The sequence below is a fragment of the Pleurodeles waltl genome, chromosome 8 (genome assembly GCF_031143425.1).
Source record: "Pleurodeles waltl isolate 20211129_DDA chromosome 8, aPleWal1.hap1.20221129, whole genome shotgun sequence".
Lineage (NCBI taxonomy): Eukaryota > Metazoa > Chordata > Amphibia > Caudata > Salamandridae > Pleurodeles > Pleurodeles waltl.
In genome coordinates, this window is record NC_090447.1 from 1,280,453,420 (window position 1) to 1,280,475,219 (window position 21,800).

At 43.8% G+C, this 21,800-nt stretch overlaps 1 protein-coding gene across 5 annotated transcripts in view; it reads right to left on the minus strand.

The window, feature by feature from the left end:
- CDK8 (cyclin dependent kinase 8) overlaps positions 1–21,800 on the minus strand; it is a 208,581-nt gene that overhangs the window by 69,459 nt on the left and 117,322 nt on the right. For 3 of the 5 annotated variants that reach the window (XR_011194600.1, XM_069202228.1, XM_069202227.1), the window contains 2 exons: positions 19,035–19,178; positions 13,133–13,202 (listed from right to left, as the gene is read on the minus strand). Coding sequence is in view for 4 of the 5 variants with exons in the window: in XM_069202228.1 (XP_069058329.1) it covers positions 13,133–13,202; positions 19,035–19,178 (214 nt within the window). In the remaining variant the exon portion in view is untranslated. The remainder of the gene's footprint in view (positions 1–13,132; positions 13,203–19,034; positions 19,179–21,800) is intronic. The other 2 variants (XM_069202230.1, XM_069202229.1) reach the window with 1 other exon arrangement.

Sequence of the window (21,800 nt, forward strand, 5' to 3'; positions counted from 1 at the left end):
ACAGAGTTTATATGTGGGGTAAATGACTGGTCAGATAGATAAGTTACCAAATTCATGTACTTCTAGGCTAGAAGCTAAAAGGAGTGTTGTTTGAAAGATATGCAAAAAAGGCACAATGCAGACATGTTAAAAAAAAAAAAAAAAAAAAAAAATCAGGAACACAGCACAATGGATGGTAGACAGCCATCCTATTCTACACTTGGCATAGGTGTGTGTGCAAAGCAGTTTTACTTTCCTGACTAAAACGTGACAAGGGAAACCGTAAAGAGGCAATGTTGATTATAATGACAATACATATTACAAGTAAGAAGGTTAGTCCGTTCTATTGACTATATCAACATTTGAAAGTAATTCACTGGCCTCAACATAAACACACAATGTGCACTTTCTAACTCTGACGTTGTAGGAAAGTACCCTCTTTCATGTCATGGTTACCCCTATTTTCTGACTGTTGTCAGTGTGTTGGACTGTATTCACTGGAATCCTGCTAAGCAGGACCCCAGTGACTATGCTCTCTCCCTTCTAAATTGTTAACTGTACCTTTTTCTCCCCACAACTGGCATACTGCCTCCACCACCCCATGTAAATCCCTAGTATATGGCACCTAGGTACCCAGGGCATTATGGTAATTGGGGATCCCTATGGGCTGCAGCAGTTATTCTGCCACCTATAGGGAGCCCATGCAAAGGATTCTGCAGGCCTGCCATTGCAGTCTGCATTAAACGGGTGCATGCACCCGTTTTTACTATAGGTCACTGTAAGTCACCCCTATGGCAGGGTCTCTCAGCCCAGAGGGCAGGATGCAGGTACAAGAGTGTGAGGTCACCCCATGCACTGCCCCCACAAACTCCAGGCCCATTTTCCTGGACCTTGTGAGTGAGGAGATGCCATTTTAAGTGTGTACTGAACATAGGTCACTACCTATGTCCAGCTACATAATGGTAACTCCGAACCTGGGCATGTTTGGTATCAAACATGTCAGAATCATACCCCAATACTGTTGCACGTATAGGAAGTATGATTCCATGCACTCTGGGGGCTCCTTAGAGGACCCCCAGCATTGCTACCACCGGTCTTACAGGGTTTCCTGTGCAGCCCAAGCTGATGCCACGCCTCAGACAGGTTTCTGCCCTCCTGCTGCTTGATCTGATCAAGCCCGGGAAGGCAGAACAAAGGATTTCCTTTGGGAGAGCGAGGTAACACCCTCTTCCTTTGAAAATAGGTGTGACTGGCTTAGGAGGGGTAGCCTCCGTGCACAAACCAGTCCACACCTGTTCAGAGACACCACTCCATTTCCTCCCCTCCCCATTTCTCTCCCCCAAACCAAGGCACCGAGCCACCCCCCCCCCCCCCACAACAAAGCCCCCACCACCTGTTCTCATATGAATCTGGACACTGGAAAGGGGAGTGACCACTCCCATGTCCATCTCCACACCAGGGATGGTGCTTAGCGCTCCTTAAGAGGGTCCCTGGGTTCTGCCATCTTGTTTCCAAGGTTGGCAGGGAACTCTGGGAGCATCTGAGTGGCCAGGCCATACAGGTGACGTCAGAGTTCCCTCCTGATAGGTGCTTACCTGGTTAGGTGACCAATCCCCCTTTCAGGGCTATATGGTTCTTTCTTGAGTGGGTTCTCAGATTTGACATACAAGACTCCAGCAGGAATCCTCTGCAACGTTTACTTCATCTTCTGGCCACTGGAACCACAAATGGACGTCACATGAACCTACAGTCTACAGCGATGACTCTTCTCTGCAACACTGTTTATCTGTTAGACATGTCCACCTAACACCCTAGAAAGACCAATACTTGCAGAAAGGTGTTAGGGTTGAGTACACTCAACCATGTGCCAAACAAGCACTGACATTTCGACCTGCAGGAGAGTTGGGCTATCACGAAATGTCCCCATGTCCCTGTAAGCCAGTCTTCCTCCAACTACAAACCTGGAATATGTCATTCTTCATTACATCTGTGTATAAGAGTCCTAGTCCTTGGCAAAAGCTACCGTATGATGTTTTGAGCAAACTACTGAAAATATTAAGCATCTAATTTCAATGAGAATCAGAGACATATAGATCAATATGGCATTACATTTCTTTATCTCATGAAGAGCAGATCTCTGGTATCTGCTGGTGGGAGGAACGGTTCTGGTGATAACTAAATAACTGTACACTTGTTCTATCTCATTGGCCTCAGCTATTGCCCCAGCCACTTCTGGAGGCCAAGGGATTTAAACAGAAGCTTGCAACTGTGCTGTTTTGAGACATCAGAAAGTGGGGTGTAAAATTGATTAGTACGAACAATTAAATTTAGCATGTTCAGAAACATCACCACATTTGTCCAAATACTCCTTCTGCATGCTTACGATATGTGACATTCAAAGATTTAAAGTACTGCCATCCTCAGGCCTCAGTGGGTTCAGACAGACCAACCACCACTGCTACATGAACAGGTTCTTAGTGTTATCTGGATTAGTTATGGAAAAAGGGCTAATTCTCAAAAGCAAACCTTTCTGTTGCGCCTGTTCTGTCCATCTTCACTAGTATTGCCTGCTGTGGAATACCAGACTTTGTAATGTTGTTTGCATTAATTTTGTAGAACATTTAGGCTGGATAACACCTGACAGGGGTAGCTAACTGTGCAACAAACCATCTGGATTTCAGCATTATAAATAGGGCTCCCGGTTTTATCATATATATATATTTTTTACATTTCTATCTGTTATCCATATTAATTTTTTTGCCATCTTATTAGTATTTATCCATATTTATTTTGTGGTTTGCAAATAAGTGTAGTCAAAAATGGTACATTTCCACATTTATTTAACTAACCAACATACTGTGATGCCTTTTGCATTTTAGCAAACTCAGCAGTCAACAATAGCAAAACAATACACCCACAGGTAAAGGTTAGAAATTTACTACAAATATATTTTAGCATATGCCTATATTCAAACATATCTTAATATGTTCTTTTAACTCTCCATGCTATCTGCTCATTTGTCGCCTTGGAATTCACAACAATTAGCATGGAAAGTCACTCATTTGAAGCACAATTTTCAGTATTTTCTGCTTTTAAAAATAAATACAGACAGGAAACACATTGCTTTTCATCTGTATTTATCTGTAAAAATCAGTAAAAACGGACCGTTGGGCAGTGCCAGGATGGCCTCCGGGACGTGATTCCCATCGGCTCCGCTAACATTTGATCAAAGCTGGGCATTTCGGCGATAATCGAAACATAAATTGTGCTTAAAAAGGGATGTGAGGGGTGACAGTGCAAACGGGACCCCCGCTAACTATGATAGCTCTGCCGACGCCGAGAGAACTGTGAGGTGGATCTCTGGGTGCGGGCCTCGGTTGCGGCGCTGGAACACTGGACGTCAGAATCAGCAGAGAAGGTGGGTGAGAGAGGCCTGCCCCCCTGAGACCGCCCCCGCAATAGGGGAACAAGGAGCAACTGGTGCAGGCAGCGAATGGAGTATCACCTATGGGGTCCCCCAAAAGCAAGATCAGGCACGCTAATGCCTGACCCTAAAATGGCGACCGGGCAGAGGTATTAACCGCTTCTGTGCCTTGGACGAGATGATCTTGTCCAAGGCTACAGTTCCCCTGTGCCTTGGACGAGATCACCTCGTCCAAGGCACAGGGGAACTTGGGGGAGCGCAAGCGCCCCCTCCCCTTCCCCCCCCCCCCCCCCCCCAAGGCGGGGATGGAAGGGGAAGACCTTCCCACCCCCCACCCCCCCTGTGACGTCAGCGCGCGAGCGTGCGCTGATTAGTCACAGGGGCCTCCCCCATCGCGCTGCTTTGCATTTCTCTTTCAATCACGTGGGGGAGGCCCGGAGGGGCTTCAAAGGGAAGGAAATGTATTTCCTTCCCTTTGAAGTCTCTCCGAGGGTTTCAAAAGCCGGATTGCTTGCAATCCGGCTTTTGAAACCCCACTAGACACCAGGGATATTGACATAAGGGAGCGACCCCTTGGGCAAGGGTCGCTCCCAGGGGGGGCATTTTTTCGGGAAGGCCTTTTCTGCCCCCAGGGGGGGCAGAAACCTTTAGGCACCAGGGATAATTTTTTTTTTTTTATGTTTTATTTTATTTTTTTAGGTGGGGAGCGACCCCTTAGGCAAGGGTCGCTCCCCTTGGGGGAAAATTATATTTAGGCCATTTCTGCCACCCTTGGGGGCAGATTGGCCTATTTTGATGAGGCCAATCTGCCCCCAAGGGGGGCAGAAACCACTAGACACCAGGGAGTTTTTTCTTTGCGTGAATTTCACGCAAGGGGAGCGACCCCTTAGGCAAGGGTCGCTCCCTGGGGGGGGGCAAATTTATATCAGGCCATTTCTGCCCCCCCTGGGGGCAGAAACCTCTAGGCGCCAGGGGGAAAAAAAATTGTGTTTTTTTTTTTTTTTGTAGAGATGGGGAGCGACCCATCAGGCAAGGGTCGCTCCCCTGGGGGGCAAATTGTATTTAGGCCATTTCTGCCCCCCTTGGGGGCAGATTGGGGGATTTTAGGTCAATCTGCCCCCAAGGGGGCAGAAACCACTAGGCACCGGGGATTTGTTTTTTGGCGCCAATGTCACGCAGGGGGAGGGACCCCGTAGGCAAGGGTCGCTCCCGGGCAGGTGAGTTTTGAGGGAGGGTCAAATTTATTTTAGGGCATTTCTGCCCCCCCCCCCCGGGCCGGCTGAGCTACAGGCCAAACTCCACAGGTAGGCACCTTGCAAAAAACACCTCTGTTTTCTGTGAAAAAATATGTTGTGTCCACGTTGTGTTTTGGGCCATTTCCTTTCGTGGACGCTAGGCCTACCCACAGAAGTGAGGTACCATTTTTATCGAGAGACTTAGGGGAACGCTGGGTGGAAGGAAATTTGTGGCTCCTCTCAGATTCCAGAACTTTCTGTCACCGAAATGAGAGAAAAAAGTGTTTTTTTGGCCAAATTTTGATGTTTGCAAAGGATTCTGGGTAACATAACCTGGTCAGAGCCCCGCAAGTCACCCCATCTTGGATTCCCCTGGGTTTCTAGTTTTCAAAAATGTGCTGGTTTGCTAGGTTTCCCCTGGTGCCGGCTGAGCTACAGGCCAAAATCCACAGGTAGGCACTGTTTTCTATGAAAAAATGTGATGTGTCCAAGTTGTGTTTTGGGCCATTTCCTTTCGTGGGCGCTAGTCCTACCCACACAAGTGAGGTATCATTTTTATCGGGAGACTTGGGGGAACGCTGGGTGGAAGGAAATTTGTGGCTCCTCTCAGATTCCAGAACTTTCTGCCACAGAACTGTGAGGAACATGTGTTTTTTTAGCCAAATTTTGAAGTTTGCAAAGGATTCTGGGTAACAGAACCTGGTCCGAGCCCCACAAGCCACCCCATCTTGGATTCCCCTAGGTCTCTAGTTTTCAGAAATGCACAGGTTTGGTAGGTTTCCCCTAGGTGCCGGCTGAGCTAGAGGCCAAAATCTACAGGTAGGCACATTGCAAAAATCACCTCTGTTTTCTTTCAAAAAAATTGGATGTGTCCACGTTGCGCTTTGGGGCGTTTCCTGTTGCGGGCGCTAGGCCTACCCACACAAGTGAGGTATCATTTTTATCGGGAGACTTGGGGGAACGCTGGGTGGAAGGAAATTTGTGGCTCCTCTCAGATTCCAGAACTTTCTGCCACAGAACTGTGAGGAACGTGTTTTTTTAGCCACATTTTGAAGTTTGCAAAGGATTCTGGGTAACAGAACCTGGTCCGAGCCCCACAAGTCACCCCATCTTGGATTCCCCTAGGTCTCTAGTTTTCAGAAATGCACAGGTTTGGTAGGTTTCCCTAGGTGCCGGCTGAGCTAGAGGCCAAAATCTACAGGTAGGCACTTCGCAAAAAACACCTCTGTTTTCTTTCAAAAAATTGGATGTGTCCACGTTGCGCTTTGGGGCGTTTCCCGACGCGGGCGCCCACAAGTGAGGTATCATTTTTATCGGGAGACTTGGGGGAACATAGATTAGCAAAACAAGTGTTATTGCCCCTTGTCTTTCTCTACATTTTGTCCTTCCAAATACAGGAGAGTGTGTAAAAAAGACATCTATTGGAGAAATGCCCTGTAATTCACATGCTAGTATGGTCACCCCGGAATTCAGAGATGTGCAAATAACCACTGCTCCTCAACACCTTATCTTGTGCCCTTTTTGGAAATACAAAGGTTTTCTTGATAGCAATTTTTTATTCTTTATATTTCAGCAAATGAATTGCTGTATACCCGGTATAGAATGAAAACGCACTGCAGGGTGCAGCTCATTTATTGGCTCTGGGTTCCTCGGGTTCTTGATGAACCTACAAGCCCTATATATCCCCGCAACCAGAGGAGTCCAGCAGACGTAACGGTATATTGCTTTCGATAATCTGACATTGCAGGGAAAAGTTACAGAGTAAAACGTAGAGAAAAATTTATGTTTTTTTCACCTCAATTTCAATATTTTTCTTTTTCAGTTGTTATTTTCTGTAGGAAACCCTTGTAGGATCTACACAAATGACCCCTTGCTGAATTCAGAATTTTGTCTACTTTTCAGAAATGTTTAGGTTTCTGGGATCCAGCATTGGTTTCATGCCCATTTCTGTCACTGACTGGAAGGAGGCTGAAAGCACAAAAAATTGCAAAAATGGGGTATGTCCCAGTAAAATGCCAAAATTGTGTTGAAAAATTGGGTTTTCTGATTCAAGTCTGCCTGTTCCTGAAAGCTGCTGAGTTTAGCACCGCAAACCCTTTGTTGATGCCATTTTCAGGGGAAAAACCACAAGCCTTCTTCTGCAGCCACTTTTTCCAATTTTTTTGAAAAAAAAACGAAATTTTCACTGTATTTTGGCTAATTTCTTGGCCTCCTTCAGGGGAACCCACAAAGTCTGGGTACCTCTAGAATCCCTAGGATGTTGGAAAAAAAGGACGCAAATTTGGCTTGGTTAGCTTATGTGGACAAAAAGTTATGAGGGCCTAAGCGCGAACTGCCCCAAATAGGTAAAAAAAGGCCTGGCACAGGAGGGGGAAAAGGCCTGGCAGCGAAGGGTTTAAATCATGCCAACACGGGATGAAAAGACCTAGGGATTCCCGAACAGGCAGAAAGAAGTCTGAACTCTACAATTACCCATTTTCCATTAAAGATCACTTGCATGCAGCCTTCATAGCTTTGATCTAGAAGCACTTCCAGATCGGACCTGAGGAACTGGCAGTTCTCCTTCAGAATGAGGGTTAGAGAAGAACAAACGGAAGAAAGGTCTTAGACACCCGGAAGCCGTGAGTTTGCTGTAAAGGAGCCCAGATCACACTGCGGAGCGGCAAAACTTACAGAAAAGAGACACTTAACAGAATGAGGCAGGAAGTGGTTGTGTGGGAGCGATAGGTGGAAACTACGGTAGATCACGTGAGAAGCTGCAGAGCGAAAATTAACCATAGAAGAAGTAAGGAGTACTTATTCCTACACATGCCTCCCAAGAAACAAAACTCTAACAGGGTCTCCAACTACTTCTCACCTCTGGAGGGGGGGGAGAGGGGGGGGGGGGGAACAGCACAGCAGAGTGAGGAGATGGCCCGCATGCGGGATGACCTCATGACTTCCCTGAGAGACCTTAAAAAGAAGAACTGAAGACCGATATGGCCTCCTCACGTGAAAAATTACAGGCAAATCTTAATGATAAACTATCCACATTGCGGCAAGATGTAGACTCCATAGGCGCCCGAATTTTAGACGGGGAGACGAAAACTGAAGAAATGGAGACTCGTCTCAACCAGCTGGACGCTCTCACGCAGACACTCCAGATGGAACTTCAAACAGCGACACAAACAAGAAGATATGGAAAACAGTGCGCGGTGAGACAACACCAGGATCAGAAATCTTGCAGAAGGAGCGGAGGGGTCAGACCTTGAGGCATTTGTGGTGGGCCTGTTCCAGGCGATAATGAACAAAACACATCTTAAGATAAAGATAGACAGAATCCACAGAGTGGGCAGCAGCACACCCACGGACAAGACCCGACCAAGAGATATTCTTGTAAGCTACATTTCTTCAAGGTCAAAGAAGCCATCCTCCAAGCCTCACAAAAAGTTGACAAGGTAATGTTTTTTAGGGAGAAACTTGCTCCCTGTTCCAAGACATAGCGCCATGGATAGACTAAGGGAAGACCATATACGGTACCGCTGGACCTTCCCCTTTGGCCTGGCCTTTGAATTAAATAATAGATCTTATCATGTAACATACCTCACAAGGGCATTGTCCATACTTGTAAATCCCCAGTCTGGAGAAGATGGTAGAGAGGACCTTTCAGAGACAAGTCAGCAAAAATCTGCTGGTCCCAGACGATGGCTGCCCTGAAAAACCCCCGAGCACAGACACAAACTGATAGAGGAAGATCCAACAGGATAATGAAGCTGCACGCCTACGAGAGCCACCCTCGTCAAAACTTGAACACAGGCAGGTCCCACTACCTCACATACCCCAATACTGAAGCCCAATAATATCTAACCCTAGAGCGACAAAGCAGAATAAGGCCTGCACTCAATGTCGTTAATAGACTTATGGAGACTTACACACTCTGGACCGGTTGTCCTTAAATTGTTCAATGTTAGGTTTTTATTAGGAGTTGGGAGACCATGTACCATAAGCAGGAGTCGAGATCCAGACCCAAGTGGGGGGAAGACGAGGAGAATATATCCCATATTGACATTCCGGAAATCGTGAGGGGTTACTCCAAGGAATGAGCACAATAGACTCTGATCCAGCTCAATGCTAGCCTCAGAGAGACGGTCACACCCATTGTTGACAGAATGGTAGTGACAATGCTCACCTGGAATGTCAAAGGATTAAACACACCAGTGAAGGGCCACAAAATATGGAAATACTTAACAGATAACCCACTATGACATAATAGCGCTACAGGAGACTCATCTTAAAAGAGGAGAAGACCATAGGCTCAAACATAAACAATACCCACGAACCTTCAAATCAACAGCTACGATGAAGCACAATGGAGTAGCACTCATGTTCCATCAAGCTCTACAATTCCATCCTACAGGTCACCATACAGATAAGGAAGGTCGCTATGTTATGGTGAAAGGAGTGATGAAAGGTCGCCGAGTAACTTTGACTTCAATATATACACCGAACATAAACCAAGACCAATTCCTATGCTGGTGCCTAGAGACACTGGGAGAGCCTTTGCAGAGGGGGATATATTTATGATGGGCGACTTTAACCTTACGTGGGACGCAAACCAAGATAGTACGCACCCCGACTGTTCGCCATCTGGGAACTTCTTGCTAGCATTACAACAGGTAATGACGAAGACTGGCCTAGTCGACACCTGGAGGAAACTTCACTCCAACAACAGAGACTAAACAATTTTTTCCCATACTCAAAGGGCATACTCAAGAATTGACCATGTGTTCGCTAGCCAAGGGGTGCCCCAAGAACTTCTTAGGGCAACAAAACATTCCATCACCCTCTTGGACCACGCCCCAATGGAACTAACAATAGACTGGAGAGAGAACAAATCAAAAACCCTGCGATGGTACTTTCCACCCTTCCTGATTAGAGATAAGCCTTCTAGAGAACATATACGCACTACCATTAGGGAATACTTTGAGTTCAACGACCCGGCAGATACCAATCTAAGCATAACATGGGACGCCTTCAAAGCAGTTCTACGGGGGAAATGTATCTCCCTAAATGCGGCACTAAACAAACAGAGAAGACAGCAGCAGCTAATATTAGAGACAGAACTTTAAGCCACTGAAGAAGCTCATAAAACTCACCCGACTTTACCCCTTCAAAGCACGAGGACAGCCTGGAGGGGCAAATTAAATGCTATATATGCCAACAGAGCAGATCTTACACTACTACGTCTGCAGAGAATGACATATGACAAAGTAACAAGGTGGGTTCACAACTTGCCAGACAATTACGAGTGAAAAGAGAAAAGGAGCATATAGGGAATATAAGACACCCCACTAATGGACTGACTGATTCAGATGTAGAAAAGGCAAATATATTTATCAGGTTCTATATACAGCAGAAACCACTTCTAAATCTGCCCAATTGGCTTACTTAGAACATATAGACCTACCCAAAGTCACGAAAGAGCACAACGAGCAATTACGGACACCCATCGAGAAATCTGAGGTACAGACAGCAATAGACCGCCTTAAACAAAATAAGTCACCAGGATCAGACGGACCGACAGCTCAATTCTATAAAACTTATAGCTCAGAATTGACGCCCTATCTAACCAATTTATTCAACTATATAGGTACCTCAGGGATCACCACACACACACAATGGGTGAAGCTATTATCTCTGTCATTCCCAAACCAGGGAAGGACCCTCAAATCTGTAGCTAATATCGACCTATAGCTCTCCTGAATTTACATGCAAAACTATGCATCAGGATACTGACTTACCGACTTGAAGAGCTTCTTCCTGATTTGATACACCCAGACTAATCAGGATTTGTAAATGGTCGTCAGACACACAATAACATTCGTAGGGTGATACACTTACTGGAAAAGACTCATAAGAAAAAAATCCCAGCCATTCTCCTGAGTTTAGATGCTGAGAAGGCATTTGATCAAGTAGATTGTGCCTTCATGACCCAAGTTCTATGGACGTATGGGTTCTGCGAAATAGTTATCCAGATAATAAGAGCCAATTATGCAGCTCCTACTCCAGAGTATTAATAAATGGCACTAGTTCAGCCCCATCCCCGTTGACGAGGAGGAAGAGACAAGGATACCCCCCTTGCTGTTTGCTTTGAGTATAGAGCCACTAGCAGAACGCATTCAGGCCTCACCCACTATACACGGGATTACCTTTGGGACAACGGAACATAAAATGTCACTATTTGCGGATGACGTCCTCTTGACACTGACAGATCCAGCCTCCTCATCTTCATCCTCCGCCGTACAGGAGGAACTATGTCACTTCAAAGAGGTAGCGGGATTTAAGGTATATCATTCCAAGTCCTATATGATGAATCTGACCATGCCCCCCTTTGGAAATGGAACATCTGGCGGCCACCACACCATACCATACCAATGGGCAAAAAAAGAAATAACTTACCTGAGTATCAAAATCAAACCAAACATAGCTCTACAAGGCCAACTACTGCCCGCTACTGACATGCATAAAAGACACCCTGAAATGTTGGGCCCCATCCTATCTTACATGGTTGGGAAAGATCAATGCCATTAAAATGACAGTTCTACCTAAGATACTCTATATATTTCAGAGTCTCCCTCTGAAAGTAGATCATGCCTTCTTTTCAGCCCTCCGCACCCTTCTGGTGCGATTTATTTGGCAAGGAAATAGAGCCAGACTCTCATATAAAATGTTAAGTATGCCTAAGGAGAGAGGCGGCCTGAGCTTGCCAGACTTTCAGTTATATTAAAAGGCTGCCCAATTAAGAGTAGTCACGGAATGGTCCCTTAGAGAATCCGATAAACACTGGCTCCATATGGACCGGGCTGTGGTGGGGAGAGTGATCTGGGATGTGTTGTGGAAGCCTAAGACAGACTGCCCCCGTAATGCATACCTTAGTACACCAATAAAAACTACACCTAAGGTCTGGGACGAGGTAACAAACACAAGAAACTGGAGGACCTTCCCTTCCCGACACACACCACTACACTTTAATCCAGCCTTTCCCCGTGCTGTACACACAGGACCACTTGATAAATTGCGTGAGGGAGGATGCTTGGTTTTAGCAGATCTATTCCACAATACTGATATAATCTCGTTTGAGAACTGTAAGAGAGAATTCAATCTTCCACAAGCCGAATTCTATCACTATACTCAACTATGTCACTATGCAGTGACACCTGAAAATCAACAGGCAGCCTTGAGGGAATTCACATCTTTTGAAAAATTAATTCGCAAGGCAAGTTTCCTGAAAGGTATTATCTCGCATCTCTATACTTTAACAACCACAGGCAAAATGACAAGGCACCGCCACCATCACTTCTGGGAACAGGTGTTGGGAGAAGAAATTCTTGACACACAATGGGAGAAATTACACCAAGATATCCAGAGACACAATCGCTCTATGGCTTTGAGAGAGGCCCATTATAAGATTTTGTACGACTGGTATCTCTATCCAACCCAACTGAAGAAAATAATCCCGACCACATCAGATCTGTGCTGGAGAGGGTGTGGAACACAAGGTGATTTCAAACATATATGGTGGGACCGTTCCACGATCTGCCCTTTTTGGAATGAAATCCTGGCCCACATTAAGGATATACTGGTATATCCCATAGCGATCACAGACCACTGTGCACTCCTCGGATTGAGAGAGGACACTCTCCAATATCAAACAGGAGCAGATGGGGCCATTATGTGGCTTTGACTAGGTGCCGCTAAAATGGCAAAAGCGGTGGCCTGGAAAAAGCAAGAAGCCCCAGCGATCACTCAGCGGCAGAGCCACCTCCGTGCTGGACCATGGAAAGAATGGCAGATGATTTTAAAAAGTTTGAATATAAATGGAGCCCATTAGTATCCTATCTCTCCAGAGACCTCCCGCTGACTGTATGCCCACCTAGAATTAGATTACTGCACCTATTTCAAATTTAAGAGAGATATATGAACTGCAACCGTCCACAACCCCAGTCTCTTGCAAAAGACATGAATGACTCTTTTCTATGGTAAAGATATACTTAAAGTGATGTAACATGATGATCTCCCAACTCCGATTCATGTTTATATTTAGTAGCATGATTTATAAGTTTTCTTTTTTTTTCTTCTTATTTTCCCTTATTAACAAAATTGGTAGAAACTCTTTATCACAATAGAACTGGTGTTGATACTGTCTTGCATTGTAATAACGTAAGTCTAAGTGACAACCAGGTTCAGATGGTTCACACCATTTTGTTGACTTTTGTGATGTCTCCACGGAATTCAACCTAATAAAAACATGTTTGACCAAAAAAAACAAAACAAAAAAAAAAACGCTGGAAGCCCTATTTATAAAGCACACAAAGACACAAAGATAAACTTTCAATTCAAACACTGGTCGATGACACTCAACTGCAGTCATTACAGCTACTCACAATTTATAGAATTTAGCTTTCGGAAATTGTGGACTGGATTATAAATTAAGCTATTAATCACATCAACTTACGTGTTTCTCCGGAAATCTTTCATTAAAGTTGAATGTTCAGGCATCTTCTTAATGTCTTCCCAATCTTTGTCTAAGGACGGCATAGTCAAAAGGATTGCAAACTATTTTTCAGACCATCCAAAATAAGTAAGTATTCACAGTGAAATTGAATTGGAATGCTTAATATTTCAAACTGTACAACTGACAAAAAAAACTAAGATTATTTTGTTATTCCTCAAAACAATCTAATGTCATTACACATTGGGTATTACATTCAACAATATTGAGTAAAGTTGTCAGTAAAGTGTTTACTTTCATCTTCAGAACTGATTAGAAACAACAAAGCCACAAGCAGTGAAGGAAAACATTTTACTTACTTTCGGTAATGCTCTTTCTGATGGATACTCTAACCGCAAATTCCTCACCCTGTGAATACCTCCAGGCACCAAACCGGATCCAGATATTTTTCTCTGTAGTTCCCTCAAACGCCAGTAGGTGGCATTGTCTCTCACCCCAGAAGTGCTGTCTGGGCCACATATGCCCTCATCCCCTACAAGCGGACGTCAGTTTCTTTCTGATATTCTCCATATTGGACTGGCAAGCCCTGAATAATCAGATTTTACACTGTGCAGATCTCAAACTGGGTCCTTTTTAAGATGGAGGAAAAATATTCTATTCTATAGAAAGGGGACGTGGGAAGATTGGTGAGGAATCTGTGGCTAACAGGAGTATCCAACAAAACTAGCAATTCTGAAGCTAAGTAACTTTTTCTTCAGGTGGATACTTCTATCTGCAGATTCTTTACCTTGAGAACAGATACCAAACCAGTACCTCCACAGGCAGGGGACCTGTGGAATAGCTCAGTCCGAGAAGCCTTGTAGGGCAGAATGGGCATAGTACCGTTCCCGCCAGACCTGTCAATTCAGACCGTAATACTTTGTGAACATACATGTTAACCAATGTCCATGTTGCAGCCTAACACACAGATGTGCAAGACAGGCACTCCTCGCACCAACAAGGTGGTAGCAGCCTCGGCTCTGGTGGACTGAGCCTGCAGGCCTTCTGGGGGCTGGCTTGGTTAAACCTTAGCAGATCTTTATACAAAGAACAATCCATTTGAAGGTGGTCAGTTTCGGCACTGCCATACCTTCTTTTGTCCAAGAGAAGACAACAAAGAGCTGATCATCTACCCTGAAGGTTCTCAGTGGATCAATGCAGAAGAACACAACTCTCTTAAGGTCTATGCAATGAAAGCTTTCTTCCTCCTTGGATAGAGGAGACAGGGCAAAGAAGGTCAGCAGGCAGCCTAATGCCTTTCTGCATGTCAGGAGGAATGCAGCTTTGTCCTTAGGACAAACTTGTCTGGGAAGGCAGTGGGGAGGGCAACTGTTCATTAGCTTAAATAGGGTGCACATCAGAAAAGTGAGCACCAAATTCAGATCGCATTGAGGAATCACAACTGGTTTCGGCGGAAACATAAGGGTCAGCCATTTTAGAACATGCATCACAACAGGTGATTTTAACAGGGATGACTGATCAAGTAAATGTAAAACGGAAGACAAATAACATTTAACTTGGCCACATCAAGGCTTTGGTGGGCTAAGGATAGGGAGAAAATAAGAATGTCAGATAAAAATGCCTTGAGGGGATGGAATATGCCCTAAAGAACGTCACACAACAAACTTCTCAAACGTTCCACATAGATGGTTTTGGAGTAGGGACACCAAGTTGTCTGTATGGGAAATACCATCTCTAGTGGGAGTGAAAAGCAATCAACTGCCACGGCTGACTCTCTAAGCATTTAGGACTAAGTTCCATAGGCTCTGGTGTAGGACACGGCACCTACAACAGAAAGTCCTTCCAAAAAAAAGCATCCAAGTAGGAGGACAGGTGCTCATGGCCAGAAGTTTCAGGTACCACACTCTTTTGGCCCAACCTATAGCCACTCTGATGATCTGGGCCCGGTCATTTTGGATCGTCTTCAGAACTTTGGGAAGGAGAGGCAAACATGGAAGGCATACAGGTGTCCTAAGTTCTAGCTCATTTGAAAGAAATCACCAAAAGAGAACTACCTTGGAACTCCAGCATGCAAACGTTTGGACACTGAGGGTTCTCAGCAGTAGCAAAGAGATCAAGCCAGTTATTACATGAAGACACTCGGTACTACCTCCGAGTTTAGCGGTCATTCATGATGTGACAAACAACAGCTTTGTTTCTCTCTCATTACATTTGAAGCTTCTGCCAGGTGTTGTATGACGAGAGAAATGACCTGACAACTCAACTAGCTTAAGGGGCACCCATCTGCCTGGAAAATGATCCACAATCTCCATTAACCTTGCATGCTGCTGTATCACATGGTGGTGGAGTTGTCCATGATAACCTGCACCGGTTGCCTCTTGGTGGATGGGAGAAAAGCTTCTAGTGCTAAGCTAATCACCCACAACTCCAACAGATTAATGTGGAGGCGGGTCTCTAACAGAGACCAGAGGCCTACGATGTCCACCTCTCCCAGATGACCTCCCCAACCCAGCAACGATATATCTGCCTCAACTGTTAGTTCTGTGTGGAACAAGGAGAGGTGTCTGCCACCAGTCCACTAGCGGTCCAGCAGAGCCCACTGCAGATCTTTCACAGTCTCCTCTGATATCTGGATGGAATCTGAGTGGTTTCCTTGGTGCCGAGCCCACTGAGACTTTATATCCTACTGCAGAACCTGCATGTGCCACCTGGTATGGGCTACTAGGGGGATGCAGGAAGCCAAGAGCCCCAAAGTTGTCCCCACTGATACCCAGGCCAAAGGCTGAAACATCAAAATCCTGGAATCGATGAGGAGGCAAGAAAAACCATGATACCACCACATGCAGAATGGCTCTAATAAATAGGAGTCTCTGCATAGGAATCAGGTGGGACTTCAGCACATTCATGAGAAATCCCTTAGATGTTAACAGGTTGGCCTGTATCTGGAGGTGCATCACGGTGGTTTGGCTGCTGAAGAGGGGGCTCACCTTCAACACTTTCAGATACGGTAAGACTGGTATTCCCAACCTCTGAAGTTGGGCAGCTAACACTACCATCACTTTAGTGAACATCTGAGGTGAACTGGTAAGTACGTGTGGCCCCCTGTAACCATATGTAGCACCTATGGGACTGCCGAACAGGAATGTGAAAACAGGTATCTTGCATATCCAGCACCACCATCTAGTTGCCTGGATGCATGGCAGAACAAACTTGATGGTGAATCTTTTTGTTGCCTTTTTTTGGAGGCAGAAATTTAGAGGTTGAAGGTCTAAAATAGGATGAGTTCCTCTATTCTTCGTCACCAGAAATCAACGGGAGACGCAGCCAGTCACGAAAAATCCCAGTACCCTCTCTATAGCTGACTGTTCCAAGATAGACTGGACATCTTTCCACACGATGGACCAGTGGTCCTCCAGAAGCTGTTGTGATGTAGGCAGCATGTTTAGAGGGGTGAATAGGAAGGGTAGGGAGAACCCGTCCTAGACAAGCTGAATCACCCATTTCTCCAATGTGATGCTTTGCCACCCATGTAGCAACTGGGTGGCAGTGCATGCTCAGGATAACCCAGAGGGGTTTTCTACTAAGACAGTGGGAAGGTGAAGTGGAGGGTGTAATGATGACTGACAGGACATATAGTGGGTAGGGCTTTGATTCTAGGGTCTGGACTCAGTAGGCAAAATCCTCTACCTCTACCTTGAAAGGCTTACAAGGTCTGTTGTTGCAGAGGCAGATGTTGACATTGCCTACGCTGGATACCCATTCTGAAACCTCGAAAGGGGCAATATTGTTGGCCTTACAAAGAACACTTACGGCAATTTCGCCAAGGGAATGCAACGTAGCTTTGACTCAGGTTTCGCACAGATGCAGAGGAGAGCGTCTGTGACGGCTTCAATGAATGTGAGCAGAGGCTCATCAAAAGTCTGCCAGGGTTGCATGATGGCTGGAAAGACATTGGGTTTTACCTCCACTGAAGGTGGCAAGAGGCTGAGGACGTATGTTGCCGTCCTGATGCCATCTGCAGTTTTCGATACTGCTGTAAAAGCGGTCTCACAGATTAAGTAATTCTGACCGACTGCAGCAGAAAACCAAAATAATGTTTAAAAAAAGCAGTAATGGGTCGCTCAAATCACACACATGCCCTGTAGCATGCTACCGGTTTGTTCCTCTCAAGTTTTATTTTCAATATATAAGTACACCTGTTGCCAAAACTATTAGGTTAATACTGCATGAACTTCCATATGTACGCATTACATGCAAATCCACTTCCAACCAGGAAAGAAATCTGATCATTTAACCAGCAACTTTGCTTACTTGAATTATGTGCTCTACTCAGTGAAGGAGAGTTTTCTCTGCATGAACAGATACAAAACAGAGACGGTTGTCTGCCATTTGACTGGACTACTGGGCCTCTGAGACCCTGTTAATCTCTAACAAAACTGAACGTGAGTCACCACAGGATATCAACCTTCAACTCCGCTTTCTCTGTGATCAGATTGGAGTAGTAGTAGTAGCATTTTTAAGAGTTAAGAAAACAAGAGCATTGGTATTGGCATATTTGTTTTACTTTGTTTTTTGCTCTAGCGACCATACAAACTTCATCGCCAGGCTTCAAAGACTACTGAATTGGGCAGCCAGAATGAGCCTAAATCTCAGCAGAATCGGTCAAACCAACCCACCCTAAAACCAGGATCGAATTGAAAGTCCAATGCACTGTCCACAAAACATCCCAGGGCAAAGGTGAGTGTGCACTCACAACCAACAATTCTTCAAGAGGATGAAACATTAAGGTCAATGGGTTTTCAAGTACCTAAATTGTGAAATACCCACGACCCTAACCCGACACCTGAAACCAACCATAAGAGGGTTAATGAAAACTCTAAAAACATAACTAAAGCTGCTTTTGGGTCACAAGAGATGAATGCTGGATACAGTTACTTAACCACCCTATCCGCACTCGAAACTCTTCTTCAAAATCATCAGACCTCTGAGAAACCTAAAAGCTGTTGCACTTCACAAAACATCTGAACAAACACAATAAGGGTTCTAGTAGGCAGCTCGAGAGCTTGGCTAAACACCAGCAAAGTCCAGCATGAGAAATCACCCAGAAAGATGTGGTTTGAGTAACATGGCTGTGGAGATGCCTTGGATCAAGGCTAACAACAGTCAATGAAGGCGAGGAAAGTGAGAAAGAAGTGATGACAAAAGCTCCCTCATAATGAGGCAACTTTCTTTGAAGAAGGTTTCGGAACTAAACCAGTGAAGGAGGGGGTGCAGGAGGATATCATAAACATGACAAGAAAGCCTGGGTTCCGCTGAAGGGTGGACAGGTCAAAATGGTAAGATGTTATCACCAAACGGTTATCAGACAACCAGGTGAATGTAAGTAAAATTCTAAAAATGCGAACACTAAATTTACAAACTGAAAGTCATATTCTGGCAGACATGCTTATGCAAAAAGGCCAATAATAGAGTATGCACTAAAAAACTACAAAGGCCATTTGAAATAAAAATGTATTTAGGCTAGACTACTGCAAAGTAATGACAAATACATTTTGCCATGCAGTTCTAAAGTCTAGCATTACTGTAATTTCTGTTGAAGGTTGGGAAGTGCAGCATTCTCAATAATTTGAAACTTTTTGGTTAGAAAGAGATGCAAGGGAGAAAGAGACCAGCATATCTGTTCATTTTACTCTCCAATTTATCAGTATTTGTAAGATAAATCTATAAATAAAAAAATGTTTTGAAAGTCATGTAAGCACCGATGCATGTTATTCACAACAATTTAATACAAGATGTGCAATTGTTTAAAAACATGTTTTTACTTCAGGATACACAGCTAAGGGGGGTGCGGGTTTTCCCCAACAAAATAAATTGGCAACACAGTGTTAAGGAGTAAAGTACACACCTGCAGGGAAACCCATGACATTGAATATTCTATCCAGCTGGTCATGGTGATAAGGATTACTAGTTTTAATATCCTCTTGCCGACAATGAAATATTGGTTCCGACGTCAGCAGCTCTGCAAAAATACACCCTATCGCCCAAATATCTAGAAAAACAAATGAAAGTCTATTAGAAAGATTCTTTACTATCATTTTATGTTCATAAACAGGATAAATCCGTTAATTAGTATTCTTAAATAAAATGATTCCTTCAAATTGTTATTTAAGTCCAGTGTTCCTTTGTATTCAATACCTTGCAGTCTTTATGATACAGCAGTTATAGAAAAAGCAAAACCGACCATCATGAACAAAGGGCTAAATATTTTTTTAAGCCTTTTTGTGAATAAACCCCGTATTCTGAGTCCCTCAGAAGGTTGGTTATATGTGCTATTTATCACACACTATTAAGTCTGACTCCCCAGTTTCAGGATTGGGTGTGATAAATTGCACTTATACTGAGTTTTTTTTGGAATCGCATGGAGGTATTGGTGCTTACTATACCAAAATATTCATTTTATGGTAAATACCATGAGTTTTTCTGTATTAAATTCTGGCAGGTTTGCTCTGATGAAATTTAAAACAACAATTACTGCAGGTTGTAAATAATGCACAAATATGGCAATGGTTTGAACAAAGGTTGAAAAGCTCTGGCCCACTCATAATCAGGGTCTTTGTGGTACTGAACAATTTCACAAACAATCGATTTAAGAGCAAGTCAAGAACGCAATTTTTAATGTTCCATGTTGCAGCAGCTTATAATAAAGGTCTTCAAATATTAAAGATGGGAGCCAAGAAAACTGCAAGAAATGTGTCTGGAAGCATTTTCATAAGTTTCTGTAATGCCACGTTGCAATGGTATTTGAGTTGATTTTACATACACATACATGAACAACATGAGTCTGGTTCTGATATGAAAATACAACATAGTTTAAGAAGAAAGTGCTCTGTCTCTCAAAGGAAACCAGCTAACCCCAACAAATAAGTAGGAAATAAAGACAACGAACAGAATAAGGAAAAGACATCCTAAGTGACTGTAGAGGAAATCATGTATTTTCTTTTTACAGAAGGTACTCCATCGCTGGCAAGAGTTTGGAAGATATGGTTCTAAAGATATGAAAACTGCATGAGGGACAAGTGCTTAAGATATTTAGTTGGATAAAAGAAACCAGCATTCATATGGAGGTGCCGTACTTGGTGATGCTGCTTTTAGTCGGTCATTTTTGTCAAGGTTTTTATTTTTCTTGGTACTATTGTAATGTGACTGTAATTTCTTAGACAATCTTTTGTCACTACTGAATCAAGCTTTAGCTGTAATGATGGCCAACACGTGCCACAATGTATGTTTTTCACTGACCATGCAGATGTGAACATAGTTACAGTGAGGTAGAATGAAAGATTATCCTTTCCTCAATCATGAATGCACTGACTGTACTACTGTTCAAATATTTCAACATCACCTGAACAGACTTTTATAACCAGAAACACATTGAATTTATTGAATACACAGACGTGTTGCAAAGTTAATTTGATAGCTACACATTGTGAAGAACCGCCTCCCCATTATAGGCACATGTATTGAGAAGAAGCAATATTGCAAGCTTGCTGCTCTCGCTACACAGATGGAAATTGCTTTCCATGTATATATTTGAGTTCCATAAATGTTCATTTAAGCAGTGCAGTGACACCTGTTATACCTTCCTTTCTGAAGATAATCATGAATACAAACTCATGGAATCAGACACCAATCACGAGCCTGCAAAGTAAAGCAGACCTTAAACATAATGCACCTCGTTTAAAAAGTAAATGATAGGAAGCAACCACGGAAAGGACTACACGTCTCCACAAAGAATGAACTTAAACTGACAAGAAAAATAGAGGTTTATTTCCAGAATACTACATATGCATTGAAAACACCTATGGAAGTGGATGTGATTTATTCATTAATCTGCAGCTGCCCAGAAAGACACCCATTAGTCAAACCGTTCTGCCTCACTGCAGTTCAAGATGAAGGTTGCCAACAATAAGCCAAACAGTAAACCTAAATCCGGATTCTCCAGCTATCCAGAATCCGGTCAGAAGCTCCTACATGTGTAGCCTACCAGAATAAAGAAAAAGCTGCTGTTTGAGTGGATTAGATATGTTCTCAAAATTGAAAAGAACACATTTGAAAGTAAAATGTGCGCGTTTTCAGATCTGATGTCTGGAGAAAAAAAAAAAATTCAAGACTGATAGCTAAATTGTAAATTATGCTGTGCTGGGCAGTCCCATTACAGATGTTCTTAGGTGCCTAGCCGCAACGTGCATCTGACCTCTAAGGCATGCAGCACTATCCAAAATTAAAACTGATTTTATAGGTGGTGGCCTTCCTTGATGCACTGAGAGGCTCACTGGTAGTAATCCTGCTTGGCACCGACACAAATGGAATTTAGACTGAGGTAAAGGAAGTGGTAAAGCAAATGGTCACTGAATGTGCGTTAGTACCTTGGGATGATTTTATGCCTTAGTAAACACAAGGTCAGAGATCCTTGACCTAGCCTGAAGCAGGGACAGTCTCCTCAAGACAAAATATAAAAAGGTATTTCTTCAAATATGAATGACAAGTGTCATACTCTCTAGAATTTGTGTAAAATGGAGAAATTAGTTAATCTTTTATCGGCATGATTAATTTGAATCCTTTTTTTGTATAAAATAAAAACTTTATGTAGAAAATGTTGAAGCTCTTCTGTGTC